At 38.7% G+C, this 23,462-nt stretch overlaps 2 protein-coding genes and 1 pseudogene across 3 annotated transcripts in view; 1 reads left to right on the top strand and 2 right to left on the bottom strand.

Moving 5' to 3' along the window:
- Nucleotides 1–1,085: 1,085 nt before the first annotated feature.
- On the bottom strand, nt 1,086–7,716 carry ilvbl (ilvB (bacterial acetolactate synthase)-like). The gene is made up of 14 exons (XM_034097840.2): nt 7,330–7,716; nt 6,443–6,644; nt 5,976–6,103; nt 5,635–5,885; nt 5,088–5,187; nt 4,832–4,929; nt 4,544–4,680; nt 4,150–4,284; nt 3,747–3,861; nt 3,353–3,522; nt 3,003–3,073; nt 2,846–2,917; nt 2,421–2,526; nt 1,086–2,298 (listed from the first exon to the last, which is right to left on the bottom strand). Exons 1-14 carry the CDS (start codon nt 7,435–7,437, stop codon nt 2,120–2,122), a joined length of 1,872 nt encoding a protein of 623 aa, XP_033953731.1. The 5' UTR covers nt 7,438–7,716; the 3' UTR covers nt 1,086–2,119.
- A 233-nt stretch (nt 7,717–7,949) lies between these two features.
- LOC117457581 (beta-galactosidase-1-like protein 2) lies at nt 7,950–16,023 on the bottom strand (annotated as a pseudogene).
- A 1,514-nt stretch (nt 16,024–17,537) lies between these two features.
- The window catches only part of LOC117457329 (beta-galactosidase-1-like protein 2), a 39,718-nt gene continuing 33,793 nt past the window's right edge, over nt 17,538–23,462 (top strand). For both annotated transcript variants that reach the window (XM_071205212.1, XM_034097340.2), the window contains exons 1-9: nt 17,538–17,942; nt 18,702–18,887; nt 19,328–19,396; nt 19,835–19,930; nt 20,764–20,872; nt 21,634–21,726; nt 21,910–21,991; nt 22,802–22,866; nt 23,184–23,268. In XM_071205212.1, coding sequence (XP_071061313.1) covers nt 17,779–17,942; nt 18,702–18,887; nt 19,328–19,396; nt 19,835–19,930; nt 20,764–20,872; nt 21,634–21,726; nt 21,910–21,991; nt 22,802–22,866; nt 23,184–23,268 — 949 coding nt within the window. In that variant the 5' untranslated portion in view covers nt 17,538–17,778. The remainder of the gene's footprint in view (nt 17,943–18,701; nt 18,888–19,327; nt 19,397–19,834; nt 19,931–20,763; nt 20,873–21,633; nt 21,727–21,909; nt 21,992–22,801; nt 22,867–23,183; nt 23,269–23,462) is intronic.

Here is a 23,462-nt window from a genome sequence, read left to right as displayed (position 1 = left end):
GATACATGAACAATAAGAAATAGTCAGGACATTCAGTAGTACACATCTGTACTCATTGTATTTGGAAAAGGGGACTTTCATAACAATAATGAAATACATTCGTATGGAACAACTCATAACAGTTTTGAGGTTAAGTTAGCACATTTTACGACACCTAGCAGCAGCCCTTTTGGTGACCTGTTTTCCTCTGATACATTTGTGTCTACCTTTCTCATGATGATTTATGCTTAACAATAACACGTCAGTGTCGACTACCACATGGAAACTGCTACAAGCCTGCCATCTCCTGTTGAAATTAAAAACTGCATTTAAAAAAAAATGTAAATAATATATATAGGCCTAACCTCTCGAAAAATCCATACACCGGGTTGTTTGTTTTTCAAATGTTTAAAAAAAAAATCAATTCAAGTATTTTCTAATACTTAGCAGATCTTAGCACTCCATAAATACTCGGAATTGGGTACAAATAGTCCATTAGTACATATATATGTGTGGGACAACCTTGTATGGTTAAGGTGCAGGTTGCCTGAGTTCACTTTCATCCTTTGCTTTGTAGACACTCCAATAATACAGAGCATGTAGAGTATTAGTTATGTTATTTAGCATAAATGCTCTTTACTATCTACAAATAGAGCCCTTGGCAGCAATAGAGGGTTTAACCTTTATAACATAACAGAACTTTATGTTACAGCTCTTACCAGATTTGCAGCTATATTTCCAAGGTGTTAACACACATAAACAGAGCTGTAGTGTGTATTCTGCACAGGATCCGAGTGGTGTGAAAGTATAATTCACTTAAATCTTTACAGATGTGAGTTAGTAGAGTTATGAGGCAAAACTATTTTAAGTTAAATGGCAAGCAGTTTGCCAAAACTCAATTTCTGGAGGTAAGCAACACTTTAAACTAAACAATGAACATTTGGGTGGCTGGTAAATTAGGAAGTATAAAGACTAGATTTAGGGATGTAGAAGGTTAGTTTATGGTCAAAGTTGGATGTGATAAATCAAAAGAGATTAAATAACTACATAGTAATCCGTGAAACTGCCAGTGTGCAGCCTCAGAACATTAAAAGCCCACTCATATCTTCCTTTTTATTCAATTTATTTGAGGATCAATCAAAATTAACATTGTATGTTCGAAAACATTTGACATACGTCCCTCAAAATGCCAAATAAAACCTTTATTTATATTGGTGTGAGATGATCCACACACGTTCATCTGGTGAGTAAATAAGTTATAATTGTAGTGCAATACATATTGTGTAAAGGCATATTTAAAATGACAGCCCACATCAATGCATACTAGTTAGTATTAAATATCATTCAAATACATAACTGACATTTTCAATCTACATATATCAATGTATTCCAAGACACAATCAAACATTAAAAGGCATATTATTTGTCAATCATCGACATTCAAAAATATGTTTTCATTTAACAATGTTTTATCTCAAATCATCAACCACTAAAGAATATTACAGGTGTAAAGTCTCCTCATAAAAAGGCTCCATGTTGGTTTGACAACAGGAGAAAAGGCAAAGTGGTCACATTTGATAACATTAACCAAAACTCTCTCACACACAAGAAGTAACTGGTTTATTTGCAAGAAACGTATAATAGGCTGTTTAAAAGGTGAGAAACCGAACCCAGAGCCCCTGTAGAGGTCAAATCCCTTAACGTAAGAAATTCTTACTTTTTGTTTCCCTTCTCCAAATGCATCAATCTTCTGTCATTTATCAGCATTTACCTGAAAGTTATACACCTTAATATGTCGTTTCTCGGCTGGCAGATCTGGAGCTGTGGAGTTTCACTTATTAGTTAATAATAAAGCTGCACGTTTAGAAACAGTCACCAACAGAGTCATGTTTCTGGTGTTAGCAGAAGTCTAGCTAGATTTGAACCTGGTCTGATGACGGAAGTAAGTGATGAACTCTTTTAGGTGATCAGCGAACTGTAAAGTAATTTCCTCATACCAAAGAGAAATATGGCTTTAAGGGCACAAAGGATTAGCATAGGTCTGGCATCCAGCAGTGTGTTCGTCCTCTCTCGGAGCCTGATATTAGAGTCGATGTAGAGCCAAAGGAAAAGGCAGAAGTTTTCAGAAATCACAGCGGCTCTAAACGGAGATAGAGCCCTCTCTAAAGTCGGTCTTCCCTATGAGAACATTGAGGAGTGTCGCCCTGCCCTCCCGGGTCTCCCTCTGAGCCTGTCTGATGATGTCGCTGAGCCTGTCCTCATCCTCACGCCCCACAAGGTAGCCCTTACCGCCGTAGCCATCTGCAACTGTATGATAATCTGTAGAACAGGAGAAGAAAATATCGTCGTCGGTTAATAGCTGCCCAGTTGTCATAAATACATTTATTTTATTCACAGTGTGGGATTTAACCAGTACACATTAGTCACAAAGCATTCTTTACCTGTAAATGCAAGGCCACACGCCACGTTGCTGCCCAGTATGGGAACCTGCTCTCTGGCTATCTGACTCCAACATGCATCATTTCCCACCAAAGCTAGAACTGGTGTCTGCAAAATAAAATGTAAATGTAGATTAGGGGCAAACAATTAAAAACCGTGAGAATCTGTATCCGCTGTCTGTACTTGATTGACATCTACTCCGCTCCATTGCAGCTGTTGAGGCAGGACAATTTACACCTTCATTATGTATTTATATATACATGTTATTGTTATTTTCTCTTTGAATTGCAAATTCTTACTTCTTATATTTTTATAAATATTTTAAATGCATTTCACTTTTGTTTTACAACTCTTCTAGTATAGCACATTTATCATGGTTTAGTGAGTTGCTTATAAATATATAATGTGAATATATTAGTGATTTTACCTTGTGTCTAGTGAAGGTGTCAAACTCTGCAACACTGTACCCCAAGGAGCCGTCACCATACACTATCCACACCTGAGAAGCACACAGAGTAGCATTTTATTCACTAAGCGTCATTAGATTAGACAAAGTACTAGAAATGACTGATTTAATATTCTACCTCAGATTCAGGTCGGCACAGTTTGGCCCCTAAGGCAAATCCTCCTCCAACACCCAGGGTCCCGAAGGCTCCTGCAGGGACAAGGAACAGTGGAGTGATGTCATTATGACTGCGAAGAAAGCGCAAGTAACACCAGAACATATTGCTGTAGTAAAGACATACTATTGTGACAACAAGCGCACACCTGAGATTTTAACCTCTTTGTGTGACAAAAAAGCCAACAACTGAAATCAATAAGGTGACTTGAAATGATTGGTTCTTGTTCTATAGTCCTAAAATGAAATGCCCTCTCCTCCACTCACATTTTAAATAACCAAACATCAGTTGTTGATTTTCCAAAGAGATCTAACCTGGATCCAGCCACCGCATAGGTCCTCTTGGTCTCAATATGTAAGCAGCACTTCCAACAAAATCCCCCCCATCGGCAACAATGATGCTGTCCTCCGACATCAGCTCATCCACACAGTGGAGGACTTTCAAGGGATTTAAGTGGCGGTCGGTCTTCTCGTCAGCTTTAGCCCTGAAATAAAAGTACTCTAGTTTATGTGGAGAGATGATTTTGTAGTTACAGATTAGTAGTTGCATTCACATTAGAATTATTTATTTATTTTCTCTGATTTCTTGTTGTTGAACATCAAATCAGGACATGTCATTTAATAATAGAACAGAGGTTTTCAAGAGATGTTTTGACATTGCATGATGACGAGTCACTCACAGAGAACAGGGATCATCACCTGTGCTCACCTGTTGTTATCCTCTTTGGTTACATCTCCTGCTTTGAGGCTCTGAGGCCATTCCTCTGGACAGCGATAGCCCTTTAGTCCTTTGGCAAGCTTCATTAGCAAAGAACCAGCATCACCTAAAATGGAGCAACATTGACATTTAAGACTCTAACTCTAACTGATGTATTTGCCATTTGGTCCAAAGCTTCAGTATAAATTATTAGTAAGAGATGTGTGTTAAAAGTCACAAAGTGCTGGAATAATAAATGTCATACTGGGGTTAGTGTTAGTAACACAGTTACCACAAATGAAGCCAGTGACGAAAATGTATTTTTTTATGGAAAGTCCTTCATAGATCACCAGCTATCTGATGACACATTCGTTGTATAACGATGACGCATCACGGCAGCAGCGTGTGAACATACCCTGAATTGCCACAGTCGGTTTCCAGAACATATCTGAGTTTTTCAGCAGCTGCGATTTATCTCTGTTGACAGCGATGATCTTGCTGCGTCGGTTAAGAACTCTGCCGTAGCTCAGCCGGAAGTCGCACACAGTGCCTGCAGACAAAACATTATTTCTCCAATCTTTTTTGCATGAATTAGTCAATGGGTAGCCTGTGGCTAAACTGACTGCCCACACAGGTCAGAGAACTTCCAGAGTTGGTTTACGTTTATTTTAGCAAGAAAAAGCTGTCATTCTGTTAAACCACAACTAATGCCACAAATCAGTTACCCCGGTTAGTTTACATTATTAAGTTAACCTCTGTTATTGCTATGTCAACATAGTAATTACATTTGAAGAGTGTGTGTGTCTGACCTGCTAAGAGCACCAGGTCAGCGTCCTTCAGAGCATCTCGTCTGTTCTGTCTGATGTGGATGGGACTGTCTCTACCCAGCATGCCCCGGGACATACCTCCGAGGAAGCAGGGGATGCCCAGGTCCTCCAATGCCTTCCTATACAGCAGAAAAACATGAATTCCCAGATGAGCATTTCTAAGTAAATTTGTCAAAAAAGCCTTCAATGCTATTCTTTTACAGGAAAAGAAGGACACAGGATAGGAGAGTAGAGAAAGAGGGCGGGGGGGTTCAACACATTGTGCTTTACCTGATGTCATCGGCTGGCGTTGGGGGGAGTGTTGCTTGGCTACCAAGCAAAATAACAGGTTTCTTGGCTCGACTCACTAACTCGATGCACTTTTGTACCTATTTGTAATAAGAGGGGGAAAAAACAGCAAAACATTTTAACCTCAGAGTAAGCCATCTTACTACTGTACAGTGAGAGAGATGACCAATACTGACTGATAGTGTGTATTTGTCTAAAACATGTTGTATCCCCCCTTTACTGATAAGAGCAGTCTTACCTGATCGTCTGTGGCTTGTGGGATGTCAACAGGAAGTGGAGACACATCTCTTTTCTCCCAGGCTCCAGCAAAGAGGTTCAAGAGGTGGTTATTGAGGTACCTAACAAGAAATCAAACCATCATTGGTAATCATTTTTATACATTATTATTGCATGTTCCCCTTTTTTTTTTACAGTTGAGATCAACATGAATCATGGGGAGGGAGAAAAGAAAAACAAAGCTTACGGTTGTTAAAGAAATTGAGGTCAAACAAACAACAATGACTGTAATGAAGTACGTGTTCTCAAGGAAACCCCACATGCTATAAACAATTTATCAAAGTCACCCATGAGGTTGCTAACTTTATTAATGTATTCTGAGAACTTCAAAATGTAGATTCATGAAACTGTAAATGTATATTTCCCAGAAATCAACTGGTCTTCTTTTCTCTATTGTATTTTTGAGTGTGTATATAAACTCCAGTAAATAGTAATGTACAGTGTAGATATGTGTACTGTATTGTATTGTATTGTATTGTACATACATACAAGACATGTTGATTACATACCATGTAACAATTTTGCCCATCAGGCCTTTGGGAGGGTTCTTAACACCAAACTCTTTGGACACAAGGTGGAAGGGATAGAGCGTGTCGATGGGGAACTCTATGAAAACAGGACCAGGAGTCCCCGACTGCGCGATGGCGAGGGCTTTCCTGATGGTGGGCACGATCTCCCTGATGTGCCTGATGGAGGCACAGAATTTACACAGCGGCTTGAAGAGAGACATCTGGTCGATATCTTGCAGCGCTCCTCTGCCCTGTCCCGCAGACACAGTGGATGGAGAGGTTACACACAGAGGTCAAATCGTTTAAAGAGCAAGGATAACACGGTTAGAGGACCATCATACCTGGAGTAGTGTACCAGCAGCTCCTCCCATGAGCAGCAAAGGAGATTCAGCCATCTGAGCATTCTTCACTGCTGTCACTGTGTTAGTGAGGCCTGGGCCAGCTGTCACTGCTGCAACACCAACAGTCCCTGTAGAAGAGACGATGAAGATAGGTTACAAGCAGCCCCTAAAAACACACATGCCCGACTGATTCAAGGAAATAACTACACACTGAGCTAGCTATCTAAACGTATTTAATTCTAATTCGTTTGGAATATCATGGTCCAAACACTGGCACAATGATATGTAATCCTGGCTACATCTATGCACACTTGTTTGCAAAGTCAAATCTACTGCTGAGGGAAAGCCCTATTTACTTAACGAGAGCACTGCACGGCCAAGTCCTGTATTCTGCATAACTGCCAGTAACATGATATGAGCTCACTAAGGTTCCAACATTTATCTCATTTCATAGCATACATCTGCACCTGAAAGCCTCGCCACAGCATCGGCAGCGAAGACAGCAGTGGCTTCGTGTCTGGTGTCCACAATGCGAATGCCCAGCTTCTCGCAAGCCACCAGGATAGGGGAGATGTGTCCACCAACGAGGGTGAACACGTACTTGACCCCGTGGGCGCGCAGCACCTCTGCCACGCTCTCGCCACCATGTCGTGGGCTCTTCGTCTCAGCCTGAGGTCAGAATCAGAAACAGGGTTATTACCAAGTAGGCTAATATAAGAGGTAGCGATGAGCACAATGTGCAACATTACGGGGGTTGTGCACGACGCACAGTATTAAAATGAACAAGAAATTGTTAGCATTGTGTGCATTAATTGTGTTTTGTAATAGAGGTGATTAAGATAGGGAACATACTAAAAGTGAAGTTGGAGGAGAGATTAGTCGGATAATTCATGTCTGCTCACTGATTCAGCAGAAGGAACTATTTTGTAAAGTAGGGGGGAAAGCTCTAAGGGTGAGTTAATAGCCCATCTAAAGGTCATCTGTCACACTATCTCAGTGTTACTCCATCTGTCTTTCATATTTCACAACCACATGTGGCCTGCAGAGGTGAAGTGTCTCTGCCCTTTGTGCAATACCACTAACAACCTAGGTGTTGTGATAGCCTTTGTGCCAGAAACCCACAAAGCCGGTCAAAGTTTACATGAATAGAGGCCATTCACCTTTCACCTGTGACAGTTTACAGAATACAGATTAATTAAAAAGCCAGATAATACAGGTGTGTTTGCTATGACTCTGTCTCTTTCTGTCTCTCTACATGCATTTTATCTTAAAGCTGCCATGCATGTAGAGAAACAGAAAGAGGCAAATAAAAGCATAGGTTTTATGATAACCATGTTGAATTTTGACAACCTACCTTGTGAAAGAGCTGGTAGAGTAAACCGAGTTTGAACGCTGCAAAAACAAGTCCACCCACAGCAATGCCCGCAGAGCACCAAAGAACGGTGCCAATGGTTGACTCCATGTCAGGATGCAGATGCAAACTAATATTTATATAAATAAAACTAAACTTAGCTTAACATATCCAACCCTACTCCTAACTGGTCCAGCTCAGCTCGGCTAGGCTAATATACTGTGGAGCTGCTATTACAAACCACTATGCCACCATTTCGAAAGCCTTGCATTCAATGTGAATAAAGCTAATATTAAGTCACTAATAAAATGTTGTTATGGACATGGACTCTTCTGCTAGTTGAACTAACCGAGTGCTCTTCCTGCAAACTGCTGTGCCAACACAGGAACACTGACGGATACATTTACAAATTAAGCTAGCCATAGGTATTTGAACTTCCTGCTAATAATTTCAAAATAAAACCAAAGGAAATGTCCAATAGAATAGATTGTGATTTATAGTTCATAGTCACTGTATATTTAAAAGAAATGCTTACCCATATTCACATTGTATAAAGGTAATCTTAGATAACTATGTACATAATCAAGATATTGAGTCAACACATGTGTCAGAGCTGGCCAGGATAACAGTTGTTTATTCTTTATTGTGAAAGCATAGAAGACTTGTGTTCAGGTTACTGGGCTTTCTGGTGAAATGTTTCCCATGGTGTGATGTCATTTGTGAGTAAGGGAGCGTCGCTCATGTGAATGACAAGCCTTTGGTCGAATGAGAGGTCTGTGAGGACATGTAATGCTTTTAAAGGGTCAAAAAGGTCAAATGTGTTTTCTCCTAATCAGAACAAAGTTCAAACCAAAGTCCAAAAACAAGACGATGGAAACCTTATTGAATTCTTGAATTTAAGGAAACAGATCAATGGCATGTAACAGCTCACTAAATATATGAAGAAAACACATAACCATACTGGTGTACAATAGTAACTTAAAACATTATTTAGTTTAGTTTAGTTTATTTATTTTTTTCGAGCGTGTAAAACCAAAGAAAATACAAATGAAACAAAAGATGATACAGTACTATACAAATGAATGCAATAATTAAACGAAATATTTAAATAATAATTGAATAATCTGTAGTATCATTGTCTGATAACAATAAACAACAAAACGTTTGCTAATTACACGTCCGAAAAGGGGTCGGAAGAAGTTTACACTTATTTAATCCGACCCCTTCTCCCTTTTGTTTTTACATCTTAATATACGTTAACATACGTATATTATGGTTAGTTAACTAATAGCTTTTAATGATGACAAGAACTGCAGTCATCAATAAACTGTCCCCTGCATCCAAGTGTGTATGTGTTTTGATGTACATTATTTCTACAGCAGTGTGCAAAAGGGGAGTTTGTAAACATCAATTGTCTTTCCATGATCAGGATTTTCAGCAAAAAATATGTTGTCATCTGCTTTTTGTTCCTCGAAAACAATAATCTGAAAGAGAACATAAACATAGAAAAATGTCAACAATGTGCCGCAAATCATCTACAAAACAAATAGAGAGCAAGGGTTAATGTCATAAACCTGATTCTCTCCACTTCTGAGCCAAGGTCCTGGGAGATAAAGGTGATGCTGGGGTCCAATGAACCAATGGCGTCCAAGGTTCTGCCCATTGACAAACACGGCTCCTTTACCCCAACCCTGTGAATCGATCCACAGGTATAATATTCCACCTTTTACATTTTAAATATTGTAATACAACACACTGCTACTGCTCTTACACAATCATTTCCCAATTCTGGATCACTAAAGTATCTATCTATATATCTCTCTATATATCTATCTATCTATATATATATATCTATCTACCTATCTATCTATCTATCTATCTATCCATCTATCCATCTATCCATCTATCTATATATCCATCTATCCATCTATCTATCTATCCATCTATCCATCTATCTATCTATATATCTATCTATCCATATATAAACAGAAGACCAATGTGTACTTATAATATTATTAATGAAACAATTACTTTAGTAAAACACAGCAGTAGAACAGTTGAATGTAAGACATTAAATTATTCAGAATTGCTTCAAGATGTCTTAATTGTAGCTGTATTGCAAATAGCTTAACGCTGCATATCATATTATGAAACATGTTTTTTTTTAAATATATATTAGATCATTTTAAAATACAATAAATAGTAGATCAATATAAAACATTTCCTAGCTATAAAGTTGCAGTTTAACGTAAAGGATCACTCACATGGAGTTTGATGAAGGTGTCTTTTGGAGGACCTTCCACATACAGTCTGGCCTGGAAAAACCCTGGGATGGAGGGCAACTTGACATCAGACTTCCATTGACCTGAACTCATTAGTCTGAAACAAGATCAAACATTCATTATTCATCATTATAAGTATAGTAAAAATCACTCGTGAGCCAAAATAGCATATAATTCAGTTAACCAACCTTTTCACAAAACATGGCTTCATGTCTAAACAGAAGATGGTAAATCCTCTCAGGTGTGGTTCAACAGAATGTCTCCAACAATACCTGTAGTACAATATGAAATTTCGTATTATACCATAAAATATAGACAATATCAGTAACTTTCCATGTGGCTGTTATTTGACTTGTTTAAGGGAACCTTTCAGTTTCGATGCAACATTCACTGTACTCTTGATTCTTCTAATAATAAGAATGATTTAATTCCGTTATGGAAATCAGTTCTAATATGAAAACTGAAGGTCTGAAATATTCATGAGAAATGCACAATGAGTATTTGTTTACTCAGATTTCATAACTGGTGTAAGAGCAATACATCAATGTATGGCAGAGGACAAGAAGCTAACGTTTGAAGGCAAAATACCTTTGCGTTGTTCATCCAGTGCTTTCCCATAATTCACTCTTCCACAGTTCTCCACAAGCAAGCTCAACGTCATCTCTCCCTTCAATACAAAAAACAAGTGTCCTTTTAAAAAAAGGTTATTCAGGTAAGAAGAATGATCACAATGAGAATACCTGCATATCTCTATGTTTGTGAATAAGCCAAATAAACAGAGAGTTGGGTTGATCATGTAATGCATATGACTCAGAATCACATTGTGTTGTTAGTTCCTCTTAACCTTGTTTGAACACAATTACCTGCTCCAAATTTGGAATCTGCCGGATAACTCAGAATCCCTCTAAAAAAACTTTAAATATATATATATCCATGCATGCTTTTGAAAATAGAGGTTTTAGAGATGGGTCATTCTCCTGACTCTCTCGGAAGTTATCTGGGATTTGCCATTGAGGCTCTATGAGGGGAGTTACAGGGAGAGTAAGCTCAGGGCATTTAGCCTTATCGTGATTTCTGTTTTTCTCTTGACTGCGCTGTCGCCTTGTTTTCTTAAGCTTATCACTCCCTTCACACAAACTATCATCTGCATCTGGTAAAGGTTCTAACCCCTTAGTCATAGAGCGCCTGTAACCTTTCAAAGATTAATGGACATTGTTCTTAATGATTGTACCAGGTTTGCAGCAGCCTACCTAGATGATGTGGTAATCTACAGTGAATCCTGGGCAGAACATCTGCAGTATCTTAAAGCTGTGTTGGGCAAGATACAGGAAGCCGGGCTGACCCTGAATGCCAACAAGTGTTCCTGGGCTCAAGAGGAGGTGCAAGTACGACCACAAGTGGAGAAGGTAAAGGCCATACAGGTAATACCCAGACCCCAGACAAAGAAGCAAGTGAGGTCCTTTTTATGCCTGGTGGGGTGGTACAGAAGGTTTGTTCCCCACTTTGCTACATTAGCTGCCCCACTTACTGATTTAACAAAAAAATCTCCCACTAAAGTGGTGTGGAATGATGAGTGTGAAAATGCCTTCCAGTCATTAAAGAGGCAGATCTGTCAAGCTCCTGTGTTGCAGAGCCCGGACTTCACAAAACAATTTCTTGTACAAGTTGATGCCTCTGGTGTTGGACTAGGAGCAGTGCTAGCCCAAGGAGAGCCTGGCGAAGAGAAGCCTATACTGTTCCTGAGTAAGAAACTGTTTGACCGGGAAAAAAAGTACTCTACGGTGGAAAGAGAGGGACTGGCTATAAAGTGGGCTATAGATTCATTGAGGTATTACCTTCTTGGAAGAGAGTTTGTGTTGCAGACAGACCTTTGAAGTGGATGCAATCTAAGCAGCATCAGAATGCAAGGATTCTACGTTGGTGCCTAGCCCTCCAGCCATACCAGTTCACCATACAGTATTGTCCCGGTAAGAACAAATCTTATAGCTGACTATCTTTCTCGTTTGCCTGACCTGTGCAAGCCAGAGGGGGAGGAGGTGTGAAATGTGAGGAAGCGCACACACTCCCTCACTAACATGTTGGTCTTAACTATTTGTTTGTTAAGAAAGGTAGTACATGTTTTTTCTGAGTTGCCTTTATTTCAGTTAAAGTTATAAAAACAGTTTACATAGACAAACTAATAAAATGCATCTAAATTCGTTTGTCAGTCTGTAAAACACACAAGCACAAAGTAATCACCATTTCCTTTGTTCAGACCTGGAGGCCATCTTGTCCCAGTGCTCAAAGGGGGACCACGCCTCCAAAGTACTCCTTATATGTGCCGTATGAGTAGGCGGAGTCTTGGACACGATTGGTCAGGAAATGTGTGATTTTATGAGTGTCAATTAAGTTAAAAACTATCTGTTTTAAGCAGACCTTGTTATTCTTTAAGATATCATATTTATGGCGATGCAATAATGAATTTACTTAAGCCTTTAGGGTTTTATTAAAGGTAGACAACAGTGTTTCATTTTGTATTTAAGCCTTCACTCTGCTTTTAGAACCATGACCTGATTGGCCAGGTTGGAGTGGGAAGGCGGGCCGTCTCCTATAAATGTGGTTGGGAAGAGAGGGGAAAGGGATTCGTTTTTGTTCCTTGCTGGTGAATGCAGCACCAGGCATGCAGTTTGTGTTTCTGTGGAATAATGTGGAAGGCTAAGAATAAAACGCCTGTTTATTTTTGCAAGAAAACCCTCTCTCCACGTATCGTTCTTTCACCTGCACCTCACATCGTAACAGTTATATAAAGTTAAGGCTTTTCAGAAATATATTTCTGGAATGCTTTAGACAAATTGACCCTTGCACTTTGGTAATTGGCCCTAGGTCTAAGTTTAATTAAAACATTTAGGGAAGGTGGTGTACAGATAGCCTCTAGAAAAGTCACCTTTCCATCAGGGAGTGCCAGCTCATGAGTCTTGTAGTCCAAAGTACCAACACATTGTCTGTCCACAAAAACCTCGAAAAAATGAAAATACAAATACAGGATTGTGTATAGTGATGTTGTATACATTTAAGTATGTATTTTGCATGTATTGTTTGTATCTGTCTATTCTTACCAGGGCTCTATCACTGATGTTGTTCTTTGAGTTGAGGGTTCCTCCACAGGTGATGATGCTGTCATACAGTTTGTACCCATATGACTGACCATTGTTATTGTTGACAGGGAGATTCTCCATGTTTACCGGCTTCTCCGACCTGAAAGGCTGCAATATTGCCAGACATCCTAAAGTATTAGATACATCATCTGGCAGAACACCATACACATCAGATCTCTGAGGACAATGACATGAAATCTGTGTCGGTAGTTTTACAGGCAGTGCACTGTTGGTTGTACGCTGTTTAAGTATCACTAGATGAATATGTACAAAGAAAATAAAGAAGCAGGTGTGTACAACTTGATGCATGACCAAACCTGAGCTGCCAGGTGTGAGACATCTGTATTGAGTGTGAGCAGCATATTGTGACACCTCTATACAAGTGAAGACAGTGAAGTAGGCACACAGGCTGATAACAGAGATGTTCTGTCTCTCTGAAGCTCACCACATCTTGCATTTTACTCCCATCCCATCAATGCTCCTTTATATACCAGACAGTTGGGATGAAACGTTTTCCATCAGGCCTTTATAAAAACACCCTACAGCTGCTGGCATTATGTAGCGTACCTTGTCGGTGAAGTGCAGGCTGTCCCACAGTGACAGGTGCTGCTGGATGGTAACAGGGTCATAGACTCTCCTCTCACAAGGAGAGGGCACTTCAGGAAGAGGCTTAGCTGGAACACAAGTTTGCAAACACATTTCATTACGCTGATTGAGGCAAACTCAATTACTCTGTGTAATGAAGTCATCAAATTAATTGCTGAGTTTCTCATACAATATGTCGCTCAATCAAGGATGTGAGACATTACAGTGATACTGGCTAAATAACGTTTTTTTGGCGTGCAATCTCCAGCCTCAGATAGCGGAGCGTCGTAATCTGCAATAAAAAGGTTTGCAAAAATGGTAAGAAGCAATGCATTACTTAAAGGGAATCATGTATTAAATCTTTGGTTTCTGAACTCTTAGGTCATTCCAAACAACCATAACTGGAGATCTGAGGTTTGTAGGTGCCATAGTCCATTGCTCCATTCATGAAGCCAAAGCTGGTTCCCCCATGAAACATGTACAGATTAATGGAGACACCTCTCTCAAGTAGCTCTGACACAACAGCAAGCATATCTGCAAGCCAAATATCTAGTACAAAATACATTACACTAAAAGTGAGCCAACATTTCTCTTCTCCATTTGTTACAGTGTCCTTCATGAACAGCTCAACAGTGGTAACCTGAATGTCTGATAATAGATATTACCCATGGTGAAGCTTGTGTAAACATGTGTAGTAGAACAAATGGGCTGCACAGTTACTGTAGGCTGAAATTGAGCATGTGCTGAGCATAAATGTTCAATGATGGTTGAAAAGTGTTTCCATACCTTCAGCATGGAACACATGGTGATGTTCTCCCCAAACGTCAAACCAGCCGGACCAATACTCCATCACCATTAGAGGTTTCTGGGGCTACGCGAGACAGAACACATGTCTGTATTAAACATGTCTTACAGAATACTGTGATGTATGAGGACTATTTCCTCTTACACAAAATCCTCATCATCTTTTTTTGTTGCAACTGCTCAATAGTGAGTACACAAGCTCCATTGACAATCTACCCATTACAATCACTTACCTGCGTTTCAGCTACGTGCTGAATAGCTCCGAATGATAATCTCTGAAGGTTTATTGTCTTTAGAACTGAAAGGAACCAGATTTAGATAAAATGAAGGACAAAGTCAAACAATGACAAAGCACATTATTAGCAGTATTTTTTTTACAATGATGTTTCAATTATATAAATATGATGATTAAATCAAAAATAAATCAAAAAATAATACACCTTATGCATTTCTCCCCCTTTTGAGGGTCAGTTATTTTCATTACCTCCCTCCACCCCTTCATAACTCAGGCCCTCCCAGTTGTCTGATGTCAACAGGAGCTCCTTGATTCCTCTGGACTGGAGACACTGTCAAAAAGGATATGGAATTCCTTCAGTATAATGTAATGTAAGGTAAAAGCTTTCAGTCAAAAATAAACATTGCAATACAACTCACATTTCGTACAAATGGCATGTAACTCTCATCTTTGGCATATGATCCATACTCGTTCTCAACTTCAACTGCAATGATTGGGCCTCCCTCTTCAAACTGGGCAAAAACAATAAATGCTTGTCTCACTGAAAGCTACAATAGTTATTTTGGGAAATATTTTGACAAAACCTTGAGTTTGACTTACCATGAGAGGCTTGATTACGGCAACAAGTGTGGCAAAGTAGAGCATTTACAAAGCCAGGATAAGTTGTCCTCAACTGCATGTCTTTATCTTGTAACAACCAGCTATAAGAATCAAACAAAAACAACTTCTTGGCACACTTCTAGTATAGGGCAATACTTAAAAACAATGGGCAGATGGTGCTACCTAGGCAACCCGCCCAAATCCCATTCAGCGCAGATGTAAGCTCCAGGACGCAGGATCACCCACAGACCCGTCTCTGCAGCTAGATTGATAAAAGCTCTACAAAAAGACATGGACACCTTCTGTTAATTCAAAAATAACAATTCAACATGTATTTTCTACAAATAGGGAGATAATTAACATAAACGCCTTGAGGTCCAACTGATCCTGAAAATTGAATGTTCCTTTCTCAGGCTCGTGCAGATTCCATGGCACGTATCTGGAAAAGAAAGCAAGAAAACACTCTTTTGTAGCTTATCATGAAAGATGTTTCTATTTCATTTTAAGGGAAGAACCTTTTCATACAAACACATTTACTTTAACCTGATCTGTATTTGACATTCTCCATTTTAAATTTGACAGATTATTATGAGGCATAGTCGAGTTACAAAAGGAGCCTACGTTGTTAGAGTATTGAGGCCGCAGGCTTTCATCCTCAGCAGCCGGTCCTCCCAATGGGCTCTGGGGACACGGAAGTAATGGATGGAGCCCCCCAGGATGCAGAAGGGCTCTCCCTCCAGAGTGAACTGAGAGGAATTAGCCCTCAGACCCTCCACACGGCTCATTCTTCACACCTCAGGGTGTTTTCTATTGGGTGAAAATTAATTGGATCAAATAAAATGAAAAAGGCCCATCTACTGAGGTCATATGTGTTGGATAATACAATACAATGTGTTACTGTAATAAAACAGTAGGCTACTTCACAGGAAGAAACAATTCAAAATTTACCAACACATGTAAGTCCCAGATGCAGAATAACAGAAAATCCCAATTACATCAAAATATTGCTGTGCCTTGGAGCTGAGCTTGCCGAAAGCATTTGAAGGGAGGATGGTGCTGGGAGGCCTGAAACACTGCGGATGAGGGAAACTATTGTTGTTTCCGAACAAAATATATAATAGTGCTTTGTCTCTCTCGCTCCGTCTTTCAGTAAAAAAAGGAAGAGCTGGCATTGTTCACAAAAATGTTGGTCTCATGATATAGTTTACATGAAAAATGTACTGATGCACCAGTACATGTAATCACAGTCTAAGAACAAATGTACTGCGTGCAACTGTGATCACAAGTTAGTGTGTAATAGCACAAGTGTGTGCATTGTTTCTGTGTCTTGTTATCTTTTTAATCTGCCCTACTTAGGGAATTAAACAGATATGCTTTTTTTGAATTGCTGTGTACAACTGAATAGAGCCTTGATCCCGGCTATTTGTTTCAGTTGTCTCACTGCTTTCAAAATTATGTATTTGTCACTGTTGCTGACATTGTTATGTCTTAGACACAATATTAAACATTGTACACCAGGGAGTATGGAATGGCTAGTCGAAAGAAGACATCAAATATGGATGGGAGGATTTTTAAGGGAAGTGTAAAGAGTAGGAATGAACTGATTAAAATGATGAACACAGGAACAAAACTATATTTAACTTACCCCTTTATAAGAAAGCATTTGGGAACAGAATGAGACTGTGGGGCATTGTATACTTTCTTTTCACCCAATCAAGTAGACAGTTAATAAAAAAAGAACTGAAAGAGAATATTAAAAGTATCTAATTACAATATTCCCTTTCAAGTTGGACATGTAAAACACCTACATAGTCTTAAATCATTGGCAGCATTTGCGCTGGACACTGGGGACATGTCCCCATCACTTTTTGAAATGGCCAATGTTGTCCCCACCACTTTTTAAAGTATAACTTATAAATATTCTCAAAAATAGCGTGCACAAAGAAATGTAATAAACAAGAACACTGGTTTATTGTCAAGATGTGCAATTTGGACATGTTAGTAAACTTGAATAGAAAATGTAAAAAGGAGCATTGCTCCCGCTGTGCAGCAGCACGGTGCAATATGTGTCTTCTGTTTTATTGTCAACTTTTCATATTTATTTATTTTTTCTTGTATTTATTCCTGTATTTATTTCCAAATGATTTATTTTTCCACATTTATTTATTCTTGTATTTTTAATTCCTGTATTTATTTCAGTTTTTGTTCCTGTATTTATGCATTTATGTATTTGTTACTTATTTCATGTTCTGTCCTCCATACCTGTGTGCTCATTGTGTGCCTAAAGTTACAAATTAAATTCAAATCACATCTCAGCAAGACCTATAGTTGGTTGTTCATTGTAAAAACACATTGGTGGTCCAGAGGTCTATGCATTTGTTTTTCATGAAGGTGTTCGAGGTCCAACACCCAGGGGAGGGACATCTTCTGTCTTCTGCTATGCTGTTGAATCTGGATAAAGTGTTCTGCGTTCTTTTTCGGTTGCATAAATGTGCGACGGTCCCTAAAGTAAAATACAGTTTGCCGCTTCTGTGTACTTTTGAACATTTATCTGATATACAATATTGGTCACACTCATAGACTGCAACTAGTTTACATTAGAGTCCATAAAAGTAAATCAAGTGAACATTTTAATTGACCACGTTTCGTTTTTTTAACTTTGAATCCCGGAAGTAATCTAACGTTACAACCCAGCGTTATGTGAATATGGGGTGACTTTATACACGTTATCACGTCAGGTTTGACAGGTTTTGTGATGCTCTGACTCTTCGTCGACCGTTTTGGAAAGTAAAATATATTCACTTTAATTTGCATGACCACAAGCAACGAACAGGGCGCAACTTTGACTGAAGTCGTGTTGTTATTGTTGTCGATGGAAATCTTATCAATGTTTGGGCTTCGTCTGTCCCTAAAGCAAAGATATTGTCTCCTGCTGTGTGTTGCTGTCGGAGCGATCCTTGCTTATCGGTTTACAAGGTAAGGAAAACCCTAGCTCTTTACGCATGCTGTGACATATATCCAGTCGCCACCTTTTCATAACAAGAGAACCATGCATGAAGACACAGACTATTGCCTTAAAGGAACATGACATGTGCATATCATGTGTTAAGCCTCTCCACCCACCAGCCCTACTGCTTGAGGTGTTATGCTTTGTTATATAACTGCTATTCAGACATTTGGACTCAGTTCTGTTCTGTAACCAACCAGGTTACCTGTGATCTCTCACCTGCTGGCCTGTGGACATGGAACCACACGCGAGAAATTCGGATCAAAATTAAATATAAATCTCAATGCAATTTTTTATTTTTTTACAGATCTTAATAAGACTTCAGCTTTTATTCTTGATATACACGTTTATTATTTATAACCTCTATACTGTTATTTATAGCATCACTTGCTGTAGTACTTTTACACTTTCTAATTTATATAGTATTACTAATACTATATGTATATGCACTTCTGGTTAACTGCATTTTATTGGCTTGTACCTCTGGCTCTGCACAATACAAATCTAATATGATCTAATTGTATCCAATATCATCTAATGCAATCTAATATTATCATGTGATAGTTTTTTTTATTATGAAGAATCATGTAGATAAATGGAACCTCTTTGTAATATGAAAAAGCTATTAGCTTTACAGTACGCAGGCTAGTGTATTAATATGTCTCAAATGTCTTCATGGCCAGTTCAATAAATTGTCTGTCAGTTGTAAAATGTATATTGTCCCCTAGGAATCGACCTGAGGTAGTAAGAATGAAGCGTGCGGAGGGTCTGAGGGCCAACTCGTCTCAGTTCACTCTGGAGGGAAAACCCTTCCACATACTGGGGGGCTCCATCCATTACTTCCGTGTCCCCAGAGCCTACTGGGAGGACCGGCTGCTGAAGATGAAGGCCTGTGGCCTCAATACTCTGACAACGTAGGCTCCCACTCACTGCTGGAGGAATACACTCTGCTTTACACAACATACTATGTCAGATAGATGTATAGATGGTATTTCAGAATGAAATAAACAAAAGATACATACAAAAACTGAAAAATAGTATTGATGTAGACGTAAAAAGTTGTAGTAAGAATGTGTATAAAATAAATATATTCATATAAACATAAGGAGTTAAAATAAAATCTCCAATAAAACATTAAAGAAAAAAAGAAAAACGTTTATACAAACATAAGAATATAAATAAAAAATGTGCACATTGTACTGCAATATATAACATGTATATTATTTGTAGGTAAAGCAGAGCAAACACCATTCTTAAGAAAACAGAAGGACATGGTAGCCTTTGGACGCAAACCAACGGCACTCATTGAAATACTTAAAACACAATAATAAAGAAAATACATTTGTGTTTTTAGGTATGTGCCATGGAATATGCACGAGCCTGAGCGAGGGGTGTTCAACTTTGAGGATCAGTTGGATTTGGAGTAAGAACAAATGAAGGGAAGACTTCTGGGCCTCTGCTAAACTCCTGCAGAGGGCACTGTCGCATTACAGGATTTTTCACAGTCTTACAGTAAATAATGTAATACTGTTAAAATGATGTACGTTTCCCCATTAAAAAAAAGCATGTGATTAATTAGCCATAATCACTATCAGGGCTTCTTGATATATTGCCAAGATGGGGATGATCCATCAAATTGGCTGCCTGTTGTCAAGAAGCAGGCGTTACCTTAAATACAGAAACATATTATATTCTGTAAAAATGAAGAAAATGAATTAAGTGAAATATTTTAGAATGAATTACAATTAAACATCTGCTTTAATGAGCATAACTAAGCCATACTGTGTGCATGCTGTTGTAAATATTTGAATGAATTGTATTGATGATAAATAGATACAAATATTGTTTTTCTTTCCCTTAGAGCTTACCTCCGTCTTGCAGCCAGCTTGGGCCTCTGGGTGATTCTGCGTCCAGGGCCGTACATCTGTGCAGAGTGGGATTTAGGTGGCCTACCCAGGTAAACATCCCCATTAAATGTAACCTGTGCAGATCTTTTGAATATGCCTTACAGCCATATCAACATTGTAAAGCATTCTTTTAGAACAGCAACTGGGTTGTTAACTGAATTCCTTAAATTGGCTTGGAAATAATTTGTTCAGTCAGTTAAGCTGTTTGTTAGCGGTATCTTTGCTTCGGGCTAAATCCATTAAACTCTTGGAAATAATTAAGTAATGTGAATGCTTTCAATTCTGCCGTGTCTGTCATGTTTTTTGCCAGTTTCTTCAGCTACATATTGCAAAGCATGGACATGCCTTAGTAGGATTGATCCACCTCAGTGCTCTACATACGGTTTATGATACAAAGACAACAGGGTTTTACATATAGTGTAAGTGAGGACATTATGAATCATCCAAGTAACCTCTAATGTTATTCAGATGATTGTCACAAATTATTATCCATACTTATAGTGAGATTTTAAGGAGAACATACATTTAATCTGACAGGCAAAGCTCCTTAAAAAACGATGATGAATTCATTTATTTCTGTAATCATCATAGATTTGAACAGATAACAGGGTGAATGTTGGAGTTAAAAAGCCTGGAAGAAGGTATTTTTGGAGCAGTTTAGCCTTGGGGGACTGTGAGGTTTAGGTGATATTTATTTGATGATCGTCAAAACAAAGTGTTTCTCGGCGCATGCAGTGAAACATGGCTTCCTCTGCACTGCTCTTTGTGATAGTCATGCTTAGGTTAGTGTAACTCTCTTCGAGAGCTAAAAACGCTAGAGTTCACTGCAAAGCTTGTTGAATAACTTGGGTGATACTGTATGTTTCTTTTGATTTCTTTTTAGTTGGCTACTACGAGATAAAAACATGAAACTGAGAACAACCTACCCAGGATTCACTGATGCCGTTAACTCCTTCTTTAATCATCTCATTGAGAAAGTTGTTCCACATCAGGTACGTTATATATTAGCACAATAGAAATGTAACGAAATAATTTGACTGATGTATACACTACAATGTTTGAGAAGAAAATGTATATGAGACCAAATGAGCCCAATTATCATTTTTGGGGTTCACCCTTTCCTGTCGTGTGTTGTGTAGGTTTTTGTGCATGTAAATGGTCTGCAAAGGCTAAACAAAACACATTATATGCCATACATCTCTAAGGTTGACCAATCACAACAGAGCCGGCCAGCTAACCAATCAGAGCAGACTGGGCTCTGGTTTCAGACAGAGGGTGAAAAGAGGTGCTGCAGCACAGGCAGTATGAGAAAAATAAAGGCTTTTTGAATAATAAAGCATGTCACAGTAGAGGCACAAAATACAAATTTGAACCTGAAAATAAGTAGTATAGGACCTTTTAATGGAAATATGACACAAACAAATATGTAATATATAAAATATGTTTTGTTTTGAATGATATATTCAAACATGCATACAAATGCCTGCCCATTTTTTCATGATGGAATACTTGCTTTCATATGTTATTCCTGCACACTATGCACGTTACCATGTATACAAGCAATATATTTACCATATGAACCTAAATAAACTCATGGCATCCAGGGCATATTTTCTTTTCATCCATGAACTGGACTAGCTCTGATTTCCTTCTCAGTGTTTTTCATCAAATTCAGCTGTACTGAGTGTAGAAATGCTGAGAACTGGTGCCAGGCTCTAATATGTGTCCCATTCATTGGCTAATTATTCCGCAGTACTCCAAGGGTGGCCCAATTATCGCAGTTCAAGTGGAGAATGAGTATGGCTCCTATGCCAAAGATGACAAATACATGCCTTTCATCAAGGAGGTAAGAAACTAAACTGTGTATTATTTGAATAATTTGTGGTAATAGAAGAGAGTACACTTTGTATCCGCTGCTGTCCTTAACTCACTCTTATTTTAACTCAATTTGAAAAGAGAAATCAATGATATTTCAGAAATAACCTTTCATTTTTTCTTGTTGCCTCCAATACTTCTCTTTTTTCCCCAGTCGTTGTTGTCAAGAGGCATCTCAGAGCTGCTGCTGACCTCAGACAACAAGGAAGGACTAAAGCTTGGAGGAGTGAAAGGAGGTATTGTTAGATGGGCTGACAGACAAACAAGGCTGCATCTACACACACCCCATCTACACACACCCCATCTACACACACCCCATCTACACACACCCAAACAGACATACAGTACATAGACACATATACAGTAGGTTGGTTGGTGAGTTTGTTTTCACACAACGACAAGAGGTCTGAGGCGAAGGGTGGCTTGTGTCAGGCAACTGCAGCTCAGAACTACTCACAAAGGATCCTGTGTACTACCACACAGCTACAGTAACACAAAGCAAAAACAGAGATATTGAAATATAAAAGTATCTTATTTGATACATGCTATTTTATTGTTGGCAAAAATTGTCATAATAAGCTTTTTTGTCACTGAGATAGTAGTATTTTTGTTTTATTATAAGAGCAAATCATGCATTATTCTCATCCTTATAATTACAGGATATAATCCTCCAGAGTATTGTTATAATGAACCCCCCTGATATTTTTTTTTAATACATATTTCCTAATCATGATTTCCATGCTGTAGATGAACACTTAAATGTGATGCCTCGTTGCCTGTTTCCTAATGCAGCCGCTTAACTTAGACGGTGTTAATGCTTATTAACTTTGTGATTTGAGAAGCATTGTGCTTTATATTGAAGTTTAAGATGCTGTGGGGAACTGCTAATACTTTTTTAAAGACAAGAACATAATCATGTGAGGGTTTAAGTACAACTCAATACAATATTCATTCCGTAGATCTCTTTCTAAAGCATGGTCTGTATTAGTTTGAACTGATTCCCTGCAGATTTGTGTTAACAATGTTCTACCTTTTTGGCTTTGAAGCACTAGAAACCATCAATTTCCAGAAGTTTAACCCAAAGGACATCAAGTATCTGGATGAGATACAAGTGAGTCTTTTTTGCGTTTTGGTTTCATTCTTCATTTTGTTGTTATCCGTGGTCTTGGAGTCTGTCATTACTTCTCTTTTTATCGAAGTGAACATCAAGCTAAAAACTTTGCTTTTCCCAAAATAGCCTGTCCATGTTAATCCCAGGGAACTTTTGAGGTTACTTACCCACCTTAAAAGAAAAAGTTAGAGACCTGAAAGAAGATCATTAATCTTAGAGACAATTAATTCAGGGTTTCACACAAATGGAATAAGGTACTAGCTGAAAGGTCATTCAGACGTATCTTTTATTTAATGGACAACTCTTTCTCCCATCAGCCTCACAAGCCGAAGATGGTGATGGAGTACTGGTCTGGCTGGTTCGATCTTTGGGGGGACCTTCATCATGTCTACCCAGCTGAGGGTAAGACAGACTCAGAATGGGTAGCCGGGTTTTCATTCAGAGAGAGCTTTAGGATCCCTGACAAGACATGTGAGAGCCAGACAGGATTTCTGCTGATGGATTCTCTGAGGGTGAAACCGTTTCTTTCTGAACAGAAGGTCGATACAATCGGCTAATTTGAGACAGAGAAAGAAAGGGTTTTTTTGCGAGCCGAT

This window comes from Pseudochaenichthys georgianus, chromosome 13 (assembly GCF_902827115.2).
Source record: "Pseudochaenichthys georgianus chromosome 13, fPseGeo1.2, whole genome shotgun sequence".
NCBI lineage: Eukaryota > Metazoa > Chordata > Actinopteri > Perciformes > Channichthyidae > Pseudochaenichthys > Pseudochaenichthys georgianus.
This window is presented reverse-complemented; position numbering and strand designations above follow the sequence as displayed.

Excerpts from the sequence above, each read along its gene's own strand:
- ilvbl (XM_034097840.2), bottom strand. The coding sequence starts at position 7,437 with ATGGAGTCAACCATTGGCACCGTTCTTTGGTGCTCTGCGGGCATTGCT. Across the intron at positions 4,930-5,087 it reads CACAAGCCACAGACGATCAG|GTACAAAAGTGCATCGAGTT; the intron begins GTAAGACTGCTC and ends TATTACAAATAG. Across the intron at positions 4,285-4,543 it reads TGACCTGGTGCTCTTAGCAG|GCACTGTGTGCGACTTCCGG; the intron begins GTCAGACACACA and ends TTTTGTCTGCAG.